This window comes from Maniola hyperantus, chromosome 12 (genome assembly GCF_902806685.2).
Source record: "Maniola hyperantus chromosome 12, iAphHyp1.2, whole genome shotgun sequence".
Lineage (NCBI taxonomy): Eukaryota > Metazoa > Arthropoda > Insecta > Lepidoptera > Nymphalidae > Maniola > Maniola hyperantus.
The window spans coordinates 5,504,376-5,528,779 of record NC_048547.1 but is presented as its reverse complement, the minus strand read 5'-3'; the positions used below and the strand labels follow the sequence as shown (position 1 = coordinate 5,528,779).

General features: G+C 37.8%; 1 protein-coding gene across 1 annotated transcript in view; it reads right to left on the bottom strand.

Annotated features, from left to right (window-relative positions):
• Positions 1-23,336, bottom strand: part of LOC117986978 (sorbin and SH3 domain-containing protein 1-like) — a 170,944-nt gene extending 147,608 nt beyond the window's left edge. Inside the window, 2 exon segments of the mRNA XM_034973939.2 lie at positions 1,409-1,693; positions 22,905-23,336. Of these exon segments, the coding sequence (XP_034829830.2) occupies positions 1,409-1,504 (96 nt within the window). The 5' untranslated portion in view covers positions 1,505-1,693; positions 22,905-23,336.
• Positions 23,337-24,404: the final 1,068 nt, after the last annotated feature.

Sequence of the window (24,404 nt, the reverse complement as noted above, 5' to 3'; positions counted from 1 at the left end):
GCCTGAAGAACTCTATAACATGCGACTCTGTACTAACGTTGAAAGACGGTGATTAATGACGAGTTCTTGGAGTATAGAGACGTTGGTGCGTAAAATGTAGGTAGGCTAGGCAGGCGAAGAAACGATCATTTCACATCACCCCTAGCCTACCCCTAGCCTAATATTTCACATAATAATGTCGATTCAGGGTCAAACCGTGAGCAGAGTGAACTAGATTGAGGAAACTCTCGGTTTGATCCTGAATACCGGCTACCTTGGGGCTACCTAGCATCAAATGTACTAACATTTGACGCCAGTGAAGTCGAAGCCTCGACGTTTTGTTAAATTGTGCCGAGAGCTACCCCTCTCTCTGCTATCGAGATAAACAAGATTAAGATGTCAAAGTCAGAAAGTATCAATAATTTTTAGCATTTCAATACCCGAAATGGCCACATAATTTCTCTTAACACTGTCTAAACATCAAAGAAAGAATTTTAATGGCGTAATTTGAGACGAAGGTATTTGAAAGTGCTCGCCTTAAGACGCCTAACTTGATTGTTTTTGTCGAGTTTCTGGAAATTAATCGCATGACTTAATTTACTTTTTGGCAAATAAATTCTTGTAATAATATTTGCAGAAAGATTTTATTTTTGTAGAATCGTGTTGGTTCTTTCTGGTACCTACTGTAAACGACGTGAAAGGGGAAGACGATATTTTAACTGTGGAGAAGATCAAGGATAGATCGGCGAGAAGAAAGTTGGTGTCGAATCATATTAACTACCTACTAGCTTATGCCCGGACTACACCAAACCCCTGTTTTATCCCTTTAGGGATTGAATTTTTAAAAATCCTTTCTTAGCGGTATTTTACGTCATAATAGCTATCAGCATGCCAAATTTCAGCTCGATCTATCTAGTAGTTTGATCTGTGTGGTGATAGATCAGTCAGTTAGCCATTTAGTATCAGATATTAGTATAGCGGTGAAAGAGAGCCAGAGATAATTAAACATAGATGGAAAGTTTTACCGACAAGAGCAAAGCTCTAAAATTATGTATAAGTCCTATTAGGTAGGTACCTATATATTATTTAACTAGCTGTTTTCCGCATCTTCGTCCGCCTGGATTTAGGTTTCTTACGAACATGACAGACTCCATCGATCGATTGTTACGTCGACAGATTTGTGTGAAAGATAATAAATCTGTCCCATTTTAACTGTATCTTAAGTCAGAGCAGTCAAAGTATATTAAAGTATCTCAGCTGTCCCATGAATCTCAAGGTAGGTATAGTCGACGCATTTTAAACTGAGTCGTCGAGTAATCTGTCTGTTTCGCTCGCACTTACCTACGACTTGTAAGTGCGAGCGAAACAGACAGATAACTCGACGACTCAGTTTAAAATGCGTCGACTATATTAGGTGATAGGTACTTACTCTGGATATTCTGAGCGGTTGGTTCTGATCAACTCCGCCGTGCATGCGGAAGCCCCACGGCGCTCCGCCAGTTAGTTCCACCTCCCTCGTAGACATCTTACTCCATTTTAATTAAACTTTCAATTACAACTCCTCGCCGACTCAACTTCTTTGAAGTACAAAGTTTTCGTCATTATAGACAACTTGAGGTAGGTGAGTAGCTATTGGAAGCCCAAATATTTTTCAAAAGTGAGGTAGTACATTGTTAATTCAAGGTTCAGAAGTATACATCGGAAATGTGGATATCTGCAACAAAAAGAAGAATATCTATAGTTTAAGTTAATTTGATAAAAGATTTGGTAAGTATTATTAATACTAAATCAAGAAAGACACATTTCGAATGTACAAAGAATCAAGTTTTGGCCTTAAAAACTAAAAATTTGTTTATTTATTTTTTAATATTGTAAAAGTAAAAGATAATAGTGAATTAAAATATGAACATAAAACGGAGAAATAATTGCCAAAAGCTCTAAAGGTTGAGTAATCACAATATTTTCGATTTATATAACAAAACGTGACTTTAAGACCGCTGCAACTTTACTCTGTAGAACCTTAAAACTACAACAAACCAATTCCAACACTTCTTCCAACACTAATTACGTGAAACTTAGCAAACTTATGCAATTCTAATGGTCGTTACCGACAATATCTTGACGTTCAACTTCGAGCATCAGCAAAATCTGGGTTTCTGTTTCAGAATAGGCATTAGGTAGGTTACAGCTACTTACTTAAAATTTAAAGAACCTTTCTTTGCTCACATACTGAAATGTATCTTAGGATTCCTTTGTTCTTACTGTACTATCATAAACTTGTGATTTTGTGAAGTTGTAGAGGCCTTCTGATTCTTCTAAGGCTGGCAGCTGTTAAGAAAACTTCGCAGCATGATTTTTGAATCGTTCCGAATTCGAATTGTTGTTCCAAGGGGCAGCTTCAATGTTTTCTTCACAGCTGCCAGCCTTAGAAAGAGGCGGCATGCCTCTACAAAGTGGTGATAGTAAAAAGAATACCCGGCTGAACTTGCTGTGGGCTTTTCTCAGACGTGGGCGCGTTTGGAACCCTCGTAGTTTTAATTTTAAGTTTGACGTAAACTTAAAATTAGTTAATTATCACCATGAGGTACATCATTACAAATTCAACAATTGACTATCAAAAAGTGTACAATGGTACCTACTTACCAACTTTGAATAAATTATTTGACTTTGACTTATTTAAGAGTGTCCTAAACGCAGTGACTGTTTTTAATATTTGGGCTGGAGGAGCATTAGTTGTTATTTAGTTGCCAGAACCGCCCCTAAGCACCTCAAAAAGCTGTTTCAGTTGCTGAAAGGAAGCGATCCGTAAGGCGTTAACACCAAATGGGCGTCCAGCTTCCAATCAACTGAAGCAGAGCGGAGATGTGCTTAGTCGACCAATAAAATTTTTGAGAGGTGACGTGATCATTTTATCACGTCATCTTTTAATAACATTGGTCTGCTGATCACTTCTCTGCTCTGTTGCAGTGTATGGGCACCTTTAACCTCAAAATTAAATTCACAAAATTATCTCTTTACACTGGTAAGGTCTGAATTCAATTATCGAGCCGCTAAATCACGGTAATGTTATCTATACAGTATTGTAACTCGGCCGTATCTTTGAAATAAATACCTACAGCAGCGCGGTACGTAAACATGCGATAGGGCTGCCCGCCTCCGGCATTTTAATTACATTTGCTTACTTTGTGTTTAAATATGTACTTTTCATTTGCCTACTTTGTGTTTAAATATATACTTGTCATATTAAATATGTACTTAAACTTATTTTTAGTGAAAAAATCGTGCGGTTATTAAAAAAACAAAACACCGTCCGTTCGTCACTGCGGCACAGTCGCGACTGGCTGCACCGCGAGCGCACCGCGAGATCGAGGCGCGTAGGTATAGCTTGGCGTTTCGCCCGTTTGTATGTAGTTGGAATACTGCATAGATAACATTACCGTGGCTAAATCATGCGGATAAAATACGGTCGGCTGTGTAAATAGGCTTATAGGAATTTATAGCAAGCTATGCATTTTTTATTTTTTTAATACCTACGACATTATTCAGGTATACTGTATATATATGTATAATATTATAGGTATAGTAGGATATAAACTATGTACTTACTTGGAATGATTCTTATGGAAAGTGCAATAATAACTAATTATTGATGCTTATACGTATCCAGTGGTAGACGTCTATGTCATAATATTAATATTTACCGACAGAAATGACAAAATGATTTCTGTGCATTTAGCCCTAGAAGGTATACCTACATTAAATATTATCTAAAATTATATTTATGTTCTAAAATCATTCTTTACATTTTTGGAGGATTCCGTATTAAAACAAGAAACCCTTAGCCTTAGATATAGTTTCGTCCAGTCCATCTATCCCACTGTTTGTGTAACACAGCCATTTTAAAAATAAACTATAAAAGCTGTAAAGTTAAAAAATAGTTCCGTAAGCTTCACAAAAGCATATAATTTTTTAAAAAACAGGGTTTCTGAATATGAAGAGTGAAAGCCGAAAAAAATGTTGGTTCGAGTAATATCTCGTAGAATCTATTTTAGTTTATGAGTTCTCTCAAATACTATTCGGAAATAACTACCATGTTACGATCTTTTGCGTAGACGGTAAAACCTGATAGCCCGCTATGAAAAATCAGCACAAATTAATTATAAAAGATAAGCGTACAAATTTAACCTGGTGCTTCAGGTTATTTATAACTTTATTAATCATTCTCAGCCCTCGGGTAGCGCTTAAAAGCGCCATAAACACAAATTCGGCGGCAATAAAAAAATTAAGCCTAAACCACACTCACAACACAATACGTAACGGCATGACCTCTCTCACTAAAAGCGCGCATACTCGAGTACGATTTCCACTACCTCGCGAGTTTCTGCAATCAGCCTCATCTGCGCTACTCGTAGGTGAAAATGGTGGACTCGATAACACATATTTTTTATTCACTAGGTATAGGCACAATATGCTTGATCACAATCACACCTGATGATGTAGCCTAAGATGGGACGCGTTTGCCTCGAAGATGCCTATTCACTCTAATTTGAAAGATACCCGGATTGTAATTGGTACGAAATACAGATCGCAGAAGAGTATTCCAAATCCTAGCCAGGAGTGGGGGGTCTCTTAACCCTATGCCCACTCAAGACCATAAGCCAAGACGGCAGGCCATACCTGGCGCAGGGCTTAAAAAACATTACCGTGGTTTTTCTTACTAACGCTACATCAGGGCAAGAAAACTACGCCACCCGTACTCTATTTGCAATACATGGAAATGTATCAGCAAGGCTTTCGAATACAGGATTTTTTCAATACTGGTATTAATAGTGATTTATTTAATACCGTGATCTCAGGATCCCAGTATTGGTTTGTGAAAAATTGAAATTCGAAAAAAACGAATTTTTGAAGAACGACGACCGACGCGCTATTGCAGGAACGCGGCTTACACGCGCATGTATTACAACTTTGAACTTGGAGCCGTGTTTTGCAGTCGCGCTATGCTGCCGTCATTATTATTATTTTGTTTCAGTATAAAGTCGGTTTAAAACCAGTGATAGTAAATTCAACAATAAATAGTATTAGTTATCTGAAAACTGAATAATGATAATAAAGTTTAATTAATTAATTTCATCAGGGAAATGTAATTTAGCTGGAAATCGCAATCACCATTTCCACAGTTAGGTGCTATTTCCAGGTTCCAGGCAGTTTTATGTACAAATTGTACATTTTTTATATAATTCCCATACTATTTTATAGCGTAGGTTTCTTTACCAATTTTACTACACCTAACATAATTTCGTTGGAATAGCCCCGACTAGGTGGACGGACAACATCAGACGAGTCGCAGGGACCTACAAGAGGCCTATATCCAGCAGAGGACGTCTATCGGTTGATGATGATGACGAACATAATTTATTATTTTGATTAGGAGGATGATTAGATATTATTGTTTTGCAAATATTATTTTGTAATGTTTTATTGATCAATATTTCGTGTACTTACATAGATGTTTTTCATTATAATATGTCTTACTCCTAAACATTATGAAGCACACAGGATTATCTTCTAAATACGAAAATAAATCTCGTCTTGCCTTTCCTGTTTATAAAATTCGCCCCAATTTAAAAGTGCCCGAGAATTGTTCCTAAGCTGTTCAAATTTTTAAGTCGGAACAAGTCCATAACAAAGTTAAGGCGGCATTTTGTTCAATACAAAATTTACCGTCAGCTCTCATAAAAATAAAAATGCGCTGGTAGGTATTCCAGTTTATTTATTTTTTTGTTGTAAAACCATTGCGCACATTTGACGACCTCCCTGGCGCAGTGGTAAGCGCTGTGGTCTTATTAGTGGGAGGTCCTGGGTTCGAATGCTGGCAGGGGTTTGGAATTTTATAATTTCTACAAAATTCTGGTCTGGTCTGGTGGGAGGCTTCTGACGTAGGCTACGTAACTAGCCACGTCACCTAGCTAGTTACCACCCTACCGGCAAAGCCGTGCCGTCAAGCGATTTAGCGTTCCGGTACGATGCCGTGTAGAAACCAAAATGGTATGGGTTTAATAAAAACTGCCATTCCAGGTTAGCTCGCTACCATCTTAGACTGTATCATCACGTACCACTAGGTGAGATTTCAGTCAAGGGCTAACTTGTATTTGAATTAAAAAAAACATTTAACTCAATTTCTTCTCTCGCCTTTCAGTACCTAGTACTCCTAGTAGTGTCTAACTATAGCTACATACCTCGGAAAAATTCAAAATTGCCGCCGTGTAAATAAAAAAGTACTTAGTATTATCTTGTACCTACCTACGTTGATACGGAACGCTTCGTATACGAGTCCGACTCGCACTAGACCGGTTTTATTTTTGACTAGCTTATGCTCGCGACTTCGTCCGCGTGGACTACAAAATTTCAAAACGTTATTTCACCCCCTTAGGAGTTTCATCAGGAAAATTCAGGAAAATCCTTTCTTAGCGGATGCCTACGTCATAATAGCTATCTGCATGCCAAATTTCAGCCCGATCCGTCCAGTAGTTTGAGCTGTGCGTTGATAGATCAGTCAGTCAGTCAGTCAGTCAGTCAGTCAGTCAGTCAGTCACCTTTTCCTTTTATATATTTAGATTTCACACAGAGCATATTAGAATCTAGATACATACCTACTCGTAGCAATCGTCGTAAATTCTGTTCAACGCGACTGCACTGCCCATAAATAAATAAATTGTTGCCAAGACTAGGTTACTAGATCATAGTTCGCGTTTCGAATAAGTAGTATAGGTACTTAGTTGTAACGAGTGGGAATGAGGTCATTCCCGTAGAAATATTTCAGGCTATGATGTGAACTCGCAACTGAACCGAAGGCCGAAGCGATCGTAATAAAGTATTTTAGGTTACATGCAAGTATTTTATTTTGCACCTATATTTATATTGCAATCGGAATATGAGGCGGGGGACATCCCGCACTTGAGTTCAGTATTGAAGAATACCTAATTGAAAAAACTACTCCAAAATACTAAGAGCGGTGATGGCTGGCCTCCTATTCAGGAGGTCGGGGGTTCGATCCCGGGCATGCACCTCTAACTGTAAAAAAAACAGAGCTACAGTAACATCCAAGGCTTACCGCTGCATAGCGATCAGTTCAGGGCGACCAATAAATAAATATTTAAGTAAATAAATTCCCTAGGTATTCAATCATCATCATCATGATCAACCCATCGCCGGCCCTCTACTGAGAACGGGTCTCCTCCCAGAATAAGAAGGGTCTGGCCATAGTCACGCAGGCCACGCAGGCTAAGTACAGCCCCCCAATTGTGTAAGAATAACCATTTCATGGCTATCGCAATAGTCAAGAAATTCTGCCCTTTGATTGGTTGATTCGCTGTTTACATTTTTTCACAGCCAATCAAAGGGCAGAATTCTTGACGATTGCGATAGTCATGAAATGGTTATTCTTACACAATTGGGGGGCAGATTGGCAGACTTCAAACACCCTTGAGAATATAATGGAAAACTCCAAGTCATGCAGCTTTCCTCACGATGTTTCTTTCCCTTCACCGTTAAACCAAGTGATATTTAATTGCTTAAAACGCCCATAGCTCCGGAAAGTTAAAGTTGCGTGCCCTAGATCTAGGTGGACTAGACCGACTATAGGAGACCGACGTTTTAACTATGCTATCACAGCTTGTACGGCCTACACCTAAACGGAGATTACAACAATGATAAAAGTATGCGTAGGTACTTAATTGAGAACATTTAAATATGTAATTCCGTCAGCAAAATGGCAGAGGGGCGTACGTACAGCCTGCGGTACAGCCTTCAATGTAGCGGAAGCTTTGTGAGTGACACCTGAATCCGACCCTCCGCCTTCACACCACAACTTTGCGACAGACATGTCACATGACAGTCTTTATTTAGGTTTCCAACGTGTTTTGATGTAAATAAGAAATTCAAAACAATAATACCTACAATCTTTCAATATTTATGAAAATTATAAATGCGAAAGTGTGTTTGTTTATTGGTTTGTTGATTTGTCTTTCAATCACATCGCAACGGAGCAACGGATTGACATGATTTTTTGCATGGGTAAAGTTTAAGACCTGGAGAGTGACAAAGGGTACTTTTTATCCCGGAAAATTAAAGAGTTCCCACGGGATTTTTAAAAACCTAAATCCACGCGGACGAAGTCGCGGGCATCAGCTAGTACTTAATAACTAAGCACATAATAATTGCTGATGCCGCAACTTCGTCAGCGTGGATATAGACTTTTAAAAATGCCGTAGGAATTCTTTGATTTTCCAGGACAAAAAGTAGCTTACGACACTCTCCAGTTCTTGAACTATATTCATGCACAAGAAATCTCGTTGATGCGTTGCTCCGTTGCGACGTAATTAAAGAACAAACACACTTTCACATTTACAATATGCGTAATGGTGTCCTCATTTCAGTTTAAAATATCTAATTATACAGACCTATTACTTACTTATTTAAATAAATTATTGACTTAAGCGTAAATAAAATACAGTATATTTTATGTACGTACGTAATGGAAATGGAAATAAACAACAAACATTTCCAATGATTTGACGTTTCAATCTCGAAATAGGTTGGTATGGCGTTTTCAATTACGTAAACCATTCCGATCGAACACAACGTAAAATATTTGATGTCAAACCAGAGCAAGCAGAAACCGTAGCCCAAAAGGCTGTAGGAAATTTTGAAGAAGTGCTTGATTATCTTCGTATGTTCGTGTACTAAACATAATTCAGAATAGAAATAGAAGTCGGAAGGATACTGGACGCAGTTGATGTCTAGTGAAACCCACGTTCATTGTATCGTATGTTGAATCAGTGCGCGTTATTTTAGAAACAGACATATTTTTGTGTAGCCACGTTACAATTTAGTGAAGTGCAATTTTATACAATAGGTACCTTTTCTAGAAGTATTGTAAAAACAACTTTAAACAAGCCTGTCACCCTATTAATTGTTAGGAATTGGCAGAATCCCCTGACACTTCATTTTCAGGAAGGTGCCAATATAAATTTCAGGATCTATTAATTTTATTAATAAAATGCTACAACCCATCACTCGCAGATTAAGATTATCCTAACACAGTTAACGAGAAGAACCACTTTACAAACTTTCAGCTTTTATCAAGCACCTCCTCCAAATCTCCTACGGGCTCTCAGACCACCGACTTCGTCGGCCTGATTGACATTCTAATAATTTATTAAAGTCGACCTGCGTCAAGGCGTGACGGTAAATCTGAACTCCTGTCTCATAATAGCTCACATCGGTGAGTCAGTGATTCACATTTCGTTAATCGAAGGTTAAATATAACAACATTACATTCGCTTTAGATTCAGGGCGTTTCCTGATACCAGACTTGTTAAACATCTTAATTTAATCAGGATTTTCTCAGTTAATTTTTAGGGTTCCGTACCTCAAAAGGAAAAACGGAACCCTTACCTATAGGATAACTTTGTTGTCTGTCTGTCTGTCAGTCTGTCAAGAAACCTACAGGGTACCTACTTCCCGTTGACCTAGAATCATGAAATTTGGCAGGTAGGTAGGTCTTATAGCAGACATTTGGGGGAAAATCTGAAAACCGTGAATTTGTGGTTACATCACACAAAAAAATTTAATTGTAGACATGAACTAATAATTTAGTATTTTCAATTTTCCATTCAAAACCTGCATGCCTGAAAGTTCTCCATAATGTCTTCATAAGTGTGTGAAGTCTGCCAATCTGCACAAGGCCAGCCAGTGGCGTGCACAGGAGTTCCAGCCAGGGTATGCATTTAGGTATGAACTTATTTTACGGTAGGTTATAATGAAAAAGGAAGCATTGATTTCTTACAATGAGGGTAAGCAGTGCGTTTATGCCTCTATGAGCTGCACGCCACTGAGGCCAGCGTGATAGACTATGGGCTATGGCCAAACCCTTCTCATTTCGAGAGGAGACCAGTTCTCAGTAGTGTACCAGTGACGAGTTGGCCGTGACTAATATTAAGTACAAGGTTGTACATATTATGTGCTACAAAGAATGCCCCTATAATAAAATTAATTTATTACGAAGTGACATTGTTATATCTAATAGCTTGTATACACAACGGAACTCTATTTCAATAGAAGAACAGATAATATTGTTGTCTAGACTGTAAGGAGATACCTAGGAATTATTTCCATTCCTACTCATAAAATCCATACTATCCATACTAATATTATAAATGCGAAAGTGTGTCTATCTGTCTGTCTGCTTGCTTTTCACGGCCCAACAGCTAAACTGATTTTGATGAAATTTGGTACAGAGTTAGCTTACATCCTGGGAAAGGACAAAGGCTACTTTCATCCCGGGAACTCAAAGAGTTCCCACGGAATTTTTAAACAACATAAATCCACGCGCACGAAGTCGAGGGCATCATCTAGTATTATAATATTTAGATATTCTATTCTAGCTAGTGATCGTAGAGATTTACCTAATGTACTTAATATTGATAATAATAACTTGCAGTGTTATGCATCCTCGATACCTTGAGATTTGACCGTACCCTTCCATGGTTCCAAGTCTCCTAATCCGCACTAGGCTAGCCGGCGCGGTGGCGTGGCAAACTAAGGCCTAAAAGCAATATTTTGAAAGTGCTCATTAATGGGCTGGCGATTTTGACTGATCATGATGATGATGAGTCTATTATTCTATACCGTATTATCTATAAGTAGTTGCTTATAAAAAGCTACTAAATCAATAACAATAAGGTACTGACAAGTAAGAAAAACTAAGAGAGGTTATAGAGAACATTATACTAAAGTAAACAAAAGAGGACAATGGATGAGATGCTACATTATAGTGGTTAACGCCTCAGTAATGGCGAGGAAGCTGAAATTTTATTACAGCAAGTTGTCCCTAATGAGCCTATAAAGGGTCGCTTAGAGCACAAAGGAATATATCGTATTTCGGGACCAGTTTATATAAGGTCCTTAGGAACATTTCGTGCTCAGATTCCCGTTTATTACTTGATCAACCAAGCGCTAAGTGCGAGCGAACCTTATATTTACCTACCTAAGTATAATGTATGTACCTAAATACATTATTTACCTAACTAGGTACTTTGTGTACTAAAACTGTAAAATTAACTAATGAAAATACACTGTAAAGTACTAACAAGTGTTCGTTATGGTACTTTTACTTGTACGTGGAAATAACAGTATACCCTACTTAGACAAGGACTAAGTCAACTAAGTGTAGGTATTAATATTATTACAAGTACTAGATGCCCAGTCGCGACTTCGTCCGCGTGGATTTAAGTTTAAGTATTCCGTGAGAACTGATTTTCGGTTGAAAAGAAGTGCACTCGTAGTGGACTCGTTCAGGGATCTAATATATTTTGTCTCTGTGGTTTGCCAGATTTTCGTTAAGAAATAGTTCAAAGATTTACATGCAAATCTTGAAAGTTTAATCCGTGTAGCTTTATATCCTCTAGGTGTATCCCCGTGATGGGGACGTGGCGGACGTCCAGTAGGATATCCCAGCTTTTTTTAAATAATAAAAAAATGAAACCCCACCTAGACCGACTATTTTTTTAATGCTAAAGAGCGTCGTAGGCGGGCACATCATGTTTAACCATCTACACTCTACAGATTTACTTTCATATGTGCCCGGCAGAGATACTCTTTAACTAAGTTTACTTAACTCTGTTAGTAGAAGTTTAATTAAGTTTTATTGTTTTGCAGGTTTCTGCTTAGTCTTGTTTCTTTTTTATTTAATGTTCAATTTTTATCCATGATCAAAATAATCCCCATATTGTGTAGTCTCCTTAATTTGTGCCGGCCCTAATATTATGTATCCAACGTTGATTTTCAACTGGAGTTAGCTAATCTCCCATGACGCCGCGGATAATAAATTTTGTATTCAGAGTTTTAAGTTAATAAGCCCGGTAAATATTTTAGTCCAAGGCATTAAATCAAAGATTAATTGTGTACCTACGTGTTAATAATTTTCACGAAAATATTTTTGAATTGTTCTAAGTATTTGTTTTTATAAAAAAGATTGTGATCCTTTTGAAATTTTAACCATATCTATTCATCATCGTCATCATCATCATCAGCCTGTGGACGTCCACTGTTGGACATAGGCCTTCCCTAAAGAGCGCCACCACAGGTCCTCAGCCTTCCTCATCCAGCCACTTCCCGCCAGCCTCTTTATATCGTCGGTCTATCGTGCTGGAGGGCGTCCCACACTACGCTTGCTTAAACGCGGTCTCATTACCTGTATGTACAAAATGATAGGTAGGTATCGATAGTTTAAAGACTTCTTCTCTGTAGCGGATTGTTATTAATATTTCCTCTGTGCCACCATAGCTTTCACTTATAAACGCTCACTTTTAAATCACTCACTTTCACTATTAAATATAAAACGTGAAAGCTCAGGGGGATATTTCCTTGCAATAATACTCGAGAATCATATCAAACTCATATTTTATTCTTTGTATGCTTTTACTTATTATCTCATCTCATAATCATATAATCACATAATCACAATATAACAACTTCATAACTTAAACACTATCGCACCATAATTAACATATGAACACAACTATGATTGACAAAAGACTGAGCTCTGGTTATCCAAAACATCTGTATTAAATACAAGTCGTTACCACTTCCAAACAGTAATAATTGCCTTTGTCAATATACGTCTTTTTATGCAACGTATATTGACAAAAGATAATGACATATTTGATAAGGTATATTGACGTGCCTACACTGTAGTTTTCATGACATCCACTTCCGGACAATAATAATTACTTTTGTCAATATACGTCTTGTCATGAAACGTATATTGACAACAGTATAACGACATGTTCAATAAGGTATATTGACGTGGCTACACTGTTGTTTCATGACGTTGTATACTGGCAAGTGATAAGAATAATAATTATCCCCGAAATTCTAACAAACGTGTGCATGATTTTCGTGCTTTTTGTCTCCCATCCATGTTTAGCCTACTAAAAAGAGATAAAATTCTAACGCAAAATTGAAGCAAATGTGATAAAGCACAGAGGGCCTACGGAAACTTTTCAAGCGAAGCAACTATCATTTAATAATATGGGGGTTAACTATCGGAAAAAGTTGTGATTTATATATTATGCTCCCTAAATGAAATGAAATAAAATAGCATTTATTTATTAAAGTTTATCATTCAATATTGAGAGATAAAACTATTTGAAAAAATGTACTTATTTAGTAAATACTAGCTTATGCTCGCGACTTCGCGTGGACTACACAAATTTAAAACCCCTATTTCACCCCCTTAGGGATTAAATTTGCAAAAATCCTTTCTTAGCGGATGCCTACGTCATAATAGCTATCAGCATGCGACATTTCAGCCCGATCCTTCCAGTAGTTTGAGCTGTGCGTTGATAGATCAGTCAGTCAGTCAGTCACGTTTTCCTTTAATATATTTAAAGATTATATTGAGACGTCTTTTTATTACCTACCAGCTTCAGTAAAAGGGTGGATAACGTCGGTGGCTGGAAACATCGCATGTGAAATTTGTGAATGTGAATGTGCCCATCTCACGACGATAGCAGTTGCATGCCTCTTTGATTCATTGAAGCGGCCACATCAACTATACATCACTGCATTTGCATTTTGGATTCCATTATAGATGTTCGCATTAAATTCCGATGTTTAGCTCGATTATTTTGTAAACGTGCGTTTTGTTTTGCTTAACAACTAGTGATTCTTCTTCTTTGCTGCAACTTTTAGGGTTCCTTACCTCTAAAGGAAAAACAGAACCCTTATAGGATCACTTCGTTGTCTGTCTGTCTGTCAAGAAACTTAGAGAGTATCTACTTCCCGTTGATCTAGAATTATGAGATTTGGCAGGTAAGTAGCACACCGCACACGTAAGGGGAAAAATCTAAATAGTATAATATTAGATCCTAACATATTATATTATATAATTAGCCTTTTATATTCAAAAAATTTTGGTAATGTGTGAGCACAGCTTTCAAAAATAATCATTTTTCTTTCTTTCACGTTTCCGTATTTATAATATTAATGCGATGAACATCGTGTTTGACAAAAATAGTAGTGTATCAAAGCATTCGTCATTGTGGAGGTCTTTACGCGAAAAATATTCCAATTTATGGCACCTACTCGACAACTAACGACTGTTTTTTTTTATCGCTATGCACGCTTTAGCATTAAAATATTCTCTGTTGGAGTGTGCCCCACGTATGTTCATGCTATGTTTATGCGTTACGGGCGTCTAATCCTATCAAATTGACCTAGTTCACGGATCCATATGCGTTCCGGAATTCACATGATTTGAACATTGACTGAATACATTCAATCGAACTATTTGTCCGGTTGGTTGGCAATATCGATGGGTTATTACTTCGAAATAACTGCTAACATTATTGAGATTATGGGTAGATGCATTAGCCTAGGTATATCATAATATGGTAGTCTCAACCATACGAAGCTTTCTATTATTATATTTTATTCTATAATAAGACGAACAGCATGAAGGAAATAATTCTTGGAATACCCGTAGATATTACTCACTTACCTATATTTTTTGGATCCGGTGACAATTTATGAATTGATTGCGATCTCACCAGGTGTTTTTAAAAATTACTATAATATAGGCTTGCGCTTAACGACAATCCCACCAATAATATAAGATGGAGTGAAGACGGCCTGGAGCCTTGGAGGATGTATGGTAGTTTAATTATACCCATTTATCTACTTTTAATCGGTTTCTACTCGGCACCGTGCTGAATCAGCTAAGGCCAGAGTGGTCTAATTTAGAATTTATAAATTATAAACTTCTAAATTGACCCCGACAGGAATTGAACCTAGGACCTGCTGCTTAAGGACCTCTGCGCCAGCGATGACATCAAAATGTTGGACATCAAAGAAACAATCAATATTCGCACAAAAGTTTCTGTAACGAACTTAGCATTGTTTGTTAGAGTTCAGTTTGATTCATTACAACAAGAACAGTTTTTGTAGAGCCTCACTTTCGGGCGGCGGGAAATTTATTCGCATTGCCGTCAAATAAAACATTTTAAGTACTTTGTCTGCTGAGTTCCCACATAAAAATCTAACATTCGAGTTTTAGACTATGATATAGACGCTTGACTATAGATATTACCTATATAGTCAAGCGTGCCACCACCTCTGTCAAGAACGAAACGACTGAGAAAAATCCATACTTCCATACTTCCATACTAATATTATAAATGCGAAAGTGTGTCTGTCTGCTAGCTTTTCACGGCCGATCCGTTCAACCGATTTTGATGAAATTTGGTAATATGTGCACTTAGGTACCTATACAAAATGTAGGCGTCCAACCGTAGATTACCAGCGGTCATGTGCGAATACAATTTAGCAAAAGGCAAAACTCATTAGTATTCGTTTGTTACATAAAATACAAGGGTATCAGGAGGTACTATGATGAAAGGACAGGTAGACAATTTTGATTAAGGATTAGGGAAATGGTTAGATATAGAATGGAAGAAAATAGGAAATCATCACATCATCGTAAGTGTGTGGATGTCCACTGTTGGACTGTGGACATAGCCCTACCCTAATGAGTACCACCACATCCAGTTCTTAATGGATAAGACTAAAGAGTGCGCACGAATAAAACATATTATTTCTTCATAATACCTACTTATGGAAGTTATGACATGACATCCCAATTCCCTCAGTTTATGTTAGGTCTTGATGCAATATAGGTATAGGTACCTATTGTTTTCCTTTGACTTTTTTTTTATGTATGTTTCGCTGGCATTTGACTTTCATTTCCCTTTGACTTATTACATCATCGCTCAAATTTTAACTGGCACCTAACGAATAAACGACCACACTGTTTCGATTTAGTAACGATTTCGTTGTTCTCTATCGACAAAGACTTTCATATAACGTTAACTTGCACGTTATCGTTACAGAAAGCTCTTTTGTTCTAATAGAAACTGTAATAAGACCTCAAAAGCAAAATTGTGGCATCTGTTGGCCATTATGGCCGTAATTGCTTGCGATATGCCCATGCTCGCACGTGGTTTAATTACTGTGGTGTGTTCACGGTGATACTATGAATACGTCAGGATATAAAGAGGCGTATTTTAGCCAATTTCAGCATAAGCTTGTACACTGAAATAGGCAATTATAATTACGGCCAGCAACATGTGGAAGCTACTGCTACTTAGCAACCTGGATGCGAGCCGTATGAGGCGATACTCTGTATGGGACGGCAACATTCAAAGCATAAGCTTCTATTAGGTTAATTAGAATGGCCTCTAGCAAGAGGGAGCCAGTATGAACTTAGGCCTAGAGTAGAGTGAGGGCGTTTGTGCACTCATCCGTAATTTTACGGATCCGTGAAAAAAATACGAATCCAATGTACGTATACTTGTACGATGACCACTTCGAAGAATCACGGATACAAACCGAATACGGATGAGTACACAAACGCTCTGCTGAGACTGTCAAAATATGCAAAAGCGGAAAAAGATATTTTACAAAAAGAAAAACATGCTTATATACGTTCTTTTTTAACATACTTACTCTGTTCAAAGCAATAAATAAAATTAATTAGTGATATTACATTGAGAAAAAATTTAGGAGGATCCGTAAACGTACCTACCTGCCTAATTGTCCTCGCCCTCACCTACGTGAAAAATAATAATTACATAAATTCTATAGAAAATTTCTACCATCATTTACCTCCCGAAAAGAAGGCGGACGCCTTAACCATAACGGCTATCACCGCTTTCATTTATTTTTATTAATTATTATACAAAATTATAGTAGTACATAATAATACAACTTTTAACAACACTCAAATCAGTTGTGCTTTTAAAATCCGATTATTTTTTACATTTTCTTCGTATCGATTTTAAAATATTAAATTAGATTCATGCACTTATTGCGATGTTTGAATAAAAGGGCGTGGGTGTTTCTACATAAATAAAAGGAAGCTCCCTAGGGTTATAATGAAAGGGAGTGCAATGGGCAGCTGTTAAAAACATACCTACTTAATATGTTTTTTTATTGTATATACAATGAGGGCAATGATGGCCAAAAGTCCGGATTAATTTGCTTGCCATCAAAATCGAACAAATTTTGGTTTAAATGTTAATTTATCAAACAAAAAACATATCGAATTTGCTTATACTTAAATTGCTTTTTGGGCAAAGTTTCATTGTGTGGCAAAATTAGCTAGTTTGATGGTAACTATACCATTTAGGACGCCTTATTTAAGAAGGTGGAATAAGCCATTTAATTAAAAACTAGGTAGTATTATTAGACACTTACCTAGGTATAGCAGTTCGTTTCAATTTAAATAAATGCGAGTCTTGAAATCGAAGACTATAAATATCGTAGTTTTGTTTTACTTTTTACAGAGAGCACCCAATATTATGAGACGTTTGTTAATAAATAAAAGCTATTGATCAAGGGCGTGGAATGGGTGCAAGATGGGATAAATGAGGGGTGTTATTGTGCAGGGGAAACTCGTCAGCTGCCGTAGATAGTAGACTTAATAAACGAGAATTGAAATTGTTCGGTTATTTTTAAATGTAGTTAAGAATTTTTAATAAATCGGTGTACCTTTTTCCTCACTATCAATTATTAAGAATATGTTTCTGTATATTCGTATAATGCTTATTTAATTTAATTTGTTAGGTAGGTATCTACATCTCGTTTTCTACTTACCTACCTAATTTGTCATCGAAGCAACTTACATTCTGGCATGCAGATAGTTATTATGACGTACACACACGCACAAGAGAGAATTTTTGAAAATTCAACCTCTAAGGGGGTAAAATAGGTGTTTTTGTAGTCCTCATGAATTAAGTCGCAAGCTAGTACCTAGGTAAAAAACCGGCCAAGTGCGAGTCAGGCTCGAACAATGAGGGTTCCGTGCTACAGTCGTATGTTTTTGACATTTTGTACGATAATTAAAAAAATATGATGCATAAAAACAAATAAAATCTGTTTTAGAATGTACAGGTGAAGACCTTTTATATGATACCCCACTTGACATAGTTATCTCACTTCGAAAGTTGAAAATACTAATTATGACCACAATTTAATTTTTTTTGTGTGATCTAACCCTAAACTCACGGTTTTCAGAGTTTTCCCCAAATGTCAGCTATAAGATCTACCTAACTGCCAAATTTCATGATTCTAGGTCAACGGGAAGTACCCTGTAGGTTTCTTGACAGACAGACAGACAGACAGACAGACAACAAAGTGATCCTATAAGGGTTCCGTTTTTCCTTTTGAGGTACGGAACCCTAATAAATAAAAATCAGAAAACTTTTTAGGTAGGTAACTACCTAATATAACATATTATATCCAAACGAAGTCACGATTCCATTCTACAAACGTATCCGCGACACAACTTATATTCAAGTCTGAGCTAAAGCATAAATATCGATGAATGATGTCCAAAGGCGGTAGTGAAAAGGGTTAGGTCAGCGAAGATAAGGGAGGACAGTTACCAGCGTCTTTGCCAGATCGTAAAGTTATTTCGCCGGACCCAAGCTATCTGCGTATATTTCAATTTGAAATGACACACTCTTTGGGACCCAATCCTAGATCTTATAGATCCATAAACAGTTCACTTGGAACTAAAGATAAGAAATTGTTCCTATGTTTACCTATTTGAATCCAGTTTCGTATTTAGCAACCATCTTTTGTTTTTGTTCACTATGTTATAGGCATACGTTTGACTGCAATGCTAAGGTGGAGCGCGCCTGCCTAGAACGTGCCTATTGACTTTTCTTTTGAAGGTCCCGAAATGTAGCTGGCGGGCCAGGGCATTCAAATTTCCATGTTCTAGCAGAGTGTATTAGAATCTAGAAACGAGGAAGCGAATCGCTTCTCACGAGTCCGTGGAGTTTCGACCACATGCTCTAAATCTACTCGTGTGGTTTCTCGACTATGTATAGGGGGACCTTTACGATACTCGAACATTTTTTACCTATTCATTTACAGACCAGAGCAGGTTGCATACAAAATACCTGCTGATTAAGTGATGGCCTATAATGGTGTTTAATGTGGAGCGCACTTGCTTAGAAGGTGCCTATTTAGTCAGGTGCTTAAGTTCTATTTAAGTTGAAACGAAGCAGCAAATCACCTAAGTATAAACGAAATGTCCTTGAAATATTGACATGACATGACAGTGAAGAGAAGTGTGTTTCCAATAAGTTAACTTTTATAAATATAATTAAGAATAAAATCTATCTCTAGTCTATAAAACATACAGTTTGTGACAATTTGTGACAGTGATAACAAACTTAGCAGGTTGCTCTTTTTAGGTAAAAAGATGAAGAATGAAATGAATGAATCAGGTCTGCAATCTCACCTGGTGGTAAGTGATGATGCAGTCTAAGATGGAAGCGGGCTAACCTGGAAGGATAAGGCAGTTTTTATTAAACCCATGCCCCTTTGGTTTCTGCACGGCATCGTACCGGAACGCTAAATCGCTTGGCGGCACGGCTTCTTTGCACTGGATCTTGGGCAGACAGGTCAGCGCCCACGTTCCAAACGTTCCAAATTTATGTATCTTTACTAGCTATAGTAACTGTTTAAAAGCTAAAGAAAAATTAAACCATAAAGTACTTATGCTCGTGAAGCAAGCATCATCTCGCACATTCAGCCATATTTCTAATTTTCCAATTTTGAGCATTACTTATAAAAATAAGTAGGCATATTAATTATTACATTTTCATTTAAATTATTTTAATTAATCTAAAGAAGCTAAGGAAATCTTAAAAGTTTATACTTACTTACATTACAGTAAAAATGCGGAAAAATTAACTTTCTTGAGAACAATTTCTAATCTGGCACAAGGGCACGCGGCACGGCTGACGGGGATACGCTTCTTTTCCTTTCATAAACTTTTATCCCACATTCATTGTATCACTTGTGTGGGAAGATAGGCATCTCTTGTACAGTTGGTCTATTAGGTACTAAAGAACGTGGTCAGAATCCAGGAAAGATCAACAGAATATCTAATGCCTTTCTTTTAGGTAAAAAAGTTCCTTCTTCTCTAGTCATGCCTTGGATCATAGATCCTTTCTCCTCCTAAATTGTGCCTACATATCCATGCAAGCTGTCCTTGTTAACTAAACACAGTTAGTCTAATAGGTACAAACTGTTATAGTTTTAGTTTAATCCTAGTTTTGATGTTAGGTAATTTAGTGTGTACCTAGGTAGTTGCCAGCATATAGGTTACCTATAAAAACCTCTTAAAATTAAAGAAAAGGTACTGTATAAATCACTTCACAAATCAGAACGCGGAGGCAAGTAAGAGCGCGACTGCATGAGTATGACTCCAACATGCGCTTTGCAGGCCGGAGTTCGCAGTATGGCAGTTCTATACTTAATACAAGCTCTACACTCACTACAGACCGTTTCCGTTGAGCACTGAGTGTGTTTCAGGCTTTATATAAAACTTTGCAGTGCAGAAATCAGATAACCTTAGCCCGTTTTCCCAAAGTAAATTGTTTATGTTACCAGAAAAACGGGAAGAAAATATTAACGCGCCGTCTGTATATTTTATGCACACGTCGTCGCGTCGTGAGGGAGAGATATATTCGTTATTGAAAGCGTTTCTTACGAACAACGATGATCGAACATCAATTTGCAAGCATCCGGTTGTTCTAATTAATCTGGGAGTTATGAGATGAGTTGGATAGTTTAGGAATTTATTAAGGCTTACACACATTACGTCAGAATGCGCTGCCGAGCGTCATACCTAACACGTGCATCCATGATTACGAATTTGTAAATGTGTAATTAGTTACCTAATTACAAATTTACAAATTTGTATAGGTATCTACTTACAGTACTGCCCGACCACGTCTTAGATAATAATGCGATGGGCTACCAGAATCCCGATCCTTCTGACACCGACACTACAAACTTTCTTATTATTACACGACTTCCTGAAGGAGTGTACCTAATGTTTTCAGAGTTCATAGTTCATAAGTACCTATGTATAGTAGGCGCGACAGGTCGAAATGACAATCTGAGTGGGGACGGCCCGCACAGACCCTGCGCTAACCCGGTGCTGGATAGCGCGGAAGACGAGTGGGTGTGCGGGGCGTCCCCCCGCCTCATACAACGACTGCTATCTCGACCTGTCGCCTACTATACGATATGCAGTGAGTTTTTTTACTCAACCATAATTTCTAAATGTCTGAACAGATTTGGATGTACGATATCGTTAGAATCCTCTGGCCATAATTTTTTTTAAAGTCAATATGACAGGCAGTGGTGTTTTTTAAATTAGGTAGGTATTTAGGTAAGTATAATAAAATACGCGCGCTCTTGGAAATACCTATGTTCAGCAGTTGACGTATTATACAGAATGGAATGGAAAAAATAAGATCTTGTTTTCAATCGAATTTTACATGCTCCAGTCGACAGAACGAATATGTAGGTAAGTACTTATATGGATTCCTCATTTTCATTGTGTACCTACTTAAGTAGAAGGCATTAAAACGCAGCCTGAGTGTAAACTACATCTTAGAAACATTTAATTGGTTTACAAACAAAGCAACTAGGCATTCCAAAGCGCTCGCGAAGAAACAAGAAATTAACAAGGGGGCACGTAGTTAAGATTAATTAAAAATAATTGAGTGTAATAGACCTTCGGACACTGTTGGAATAACAAGAAAATGTAAACTTAGTTGCCCCTTAGGCGAATTTAAGTTAGGATGGTTTAGTTACTTACAGTTACAAATACAAATGGCAACGATGGACACAATATAAGTAGGTAGGTATTATTAGCAGTAAGTTGAAAAATATCAAATGAACTGGATCCTTGTTTCGATAGAGAGAGCTAACCATGCTCAGAGTTTCTTTACGTGATCAAATGAGAGAAGATTGAAGAAGAACTGGTGCGAAGACAACGCATTGAGCACAGATACAAGCTTGATATCATTGCCTGACCTTAGGTCTAAAATTATTATCGGTGTATTTCTTATAAAGGTACAAGTCTGAGATAGACGGCAGACCGCAAAGTGCAAGCGACACCACTTGTTTCTATGAATCTGTATGGCCGCAGTATTGCCGCGCTCGGAATAAATTTCATACAGATTCATAGAAATTAGTGGTGTCGCTTGCAGTTTGCGGTCTGCAGCCTATCTCGGACTTGTACCTTTAGTGTCGTCAAGCGCAGCCAATCCTTAATTATTTTTTAAAGTCTGGTGAATTTGCCGATGTTGTTTTAGTACCTATTCCGGAGTATATTTCCGGAAAATTATTTGGGGTCGGCTGATCCATATCACCCAAGCCCAAATGATGTTCCGGAAAGGACATAATTTCCTACCTACGTCGTAGCGGTTTACTACGCCGCTAGAAAATCTACTTTAAATAGGTCCACCTATTTTGAAAGTTTCAGTATGTCTAAGTAGTGAAAGGTGGCGGGTAACAGATGGATGAGAATATTTAGTAGCTAAAAGGCATACTAATTATTATGCCCATGATCATATGCGCTTGCAAGCAGATGGGTGGATAGATAGTGGATGCCGCCAAGCCGTTTCATTTTTTTTTTTTAATATTTAAGTAGGCATGCACTTGACTGTAATTACGCCAAAAAATAGGTGGTAAGCAGCCCAATATTCTGCATAGACCGTCAGTCAGTCAGAACAGCGTGTTAGGCTGGGTCATGTGGTAGAACTTTAAAGTTTATTGTAGATCGACCGTCCGTAATAAGACCAAAAACAAAAATTTAATAAAAATCCGAAACTTTAGTAGTTAGGATAAGAAATTAGTCAGCTCTTACCTGCTTATCATTTATACAAACTCTACGTTTTTAAGTGTAACCTACAGATCAATTTTGAAAAATTGAAACTGAAATAATATACTAGACTTCACACAAATAACGTAATAATAAATCTACTTACCGTAGCAGCTTACAAATGCAGATATACGATTTTCTCGTAATTTCGTCTATCTTTTCGTTATCCTCGTACTACGAATGTCACTATAGCGTCACATAACAAACGTTCCTATCGCGTGGGTATATCATCTGTAACCCGAGATGAAAACCGCGAGAATTCACTCGTCAATGTTCAATTCATGCCGTCTGACTTGGTGCGAAACTCGTGGAGCCGGCTGCACAATGTGTTGTCTTCAATACATAAACAAACTGACTAGCGCTCTGAACATAGCTCCGTGTGAGAGGGCTCCAGGCAGCAACATCGCAGTGCCGAGTTTGAATTTCAGTAGGTACGCTCTTTGAAAGGAAAGTGTTCTCCCGTCCGAATGAATGCCCTTCATTTACAACTCTACCCAAACAAAGGGATCATTTAACTCCATGTTAGTAAGAGTTGCCCGCGAATATGATAGTAAAACTAATATTGAGAGGGCTTTAGATTAGCGCTAGTGTGACGTACGCGTAAAACTTCCGCGGCTGCGCGCTGGAGCAACGGAGGGGAAACGATCCTTTATCGCACAAACGAATTTGTGCATTGTATCCTTGGAACAAGGTCTATTTAAAACTGCATTGTCTCCACAATACATTAACGAGAGCAAAACAAAGAAAATTGAGCTCGAACGTAACATAAATAAGGTAATAATTTGAATGAAGCTCAGTAATTAAATACTGCAAGCGGATATATCACATGTGCTTGGGGATTTGGAGAAAGAGATTGCAGCAAGGTGAATACCCAGCTCCTTCCTGACGTTGAACGTAATTTATGGGTAATTTGATCACGTTCCACCGTACACGATCTGAATGAAGCTAAGCTAGGCGAACCAAAAGTTACAGGAGTAAAGGTAAATACGCACTGTCCGGTTACCCGCATTGCGGCCAGCCGCCCGGTTGTCCGCAGCATGCGTTGAACTTGAGATTAACTGAACTACGCAACGTCCAGTGGACAAACCGTTGTGACTTGCGGCCAAATCAAACTATTTCAAAGGTGGACGTGAAATAAATCGCAGCTATTTAGTTACTACGTTTACGCACGTTATATTATAAAGAAGGAGATTAAAGCAAGTGTATTAACAGGTTGGTATATACTTACAATCTGAATCAACAGCGGCAGGCAGCCGCAAATTAATTAATGCACAGTGCTAATGTTGTAGCAATCGTGCGGCAGACCGGCCGCAGCGACCACGCCCGCGCCGCCGCGCCGCACCGCGGCCGCGTGCTGTGCAAATAGAAATGTGTTTCAAGTAGGTTTTTTTGCTTGCGGGCAGCCGGACGACTGGCCGCATTGCGAGTAACCGGACAGTGTACGTTGGTAGTGCTCGAGTTTCCTAGTTGGTCGAACAGATAAAGATATAAGAAAACCTGAAAATCTTTTGAACTTTCTTATACATCCCTTTGTCTAACTAAACATCTTTACCTAACATGATTAGCGAAAAATCCCTCCTTGAAATTCTATCTTCCTCTTTACGGC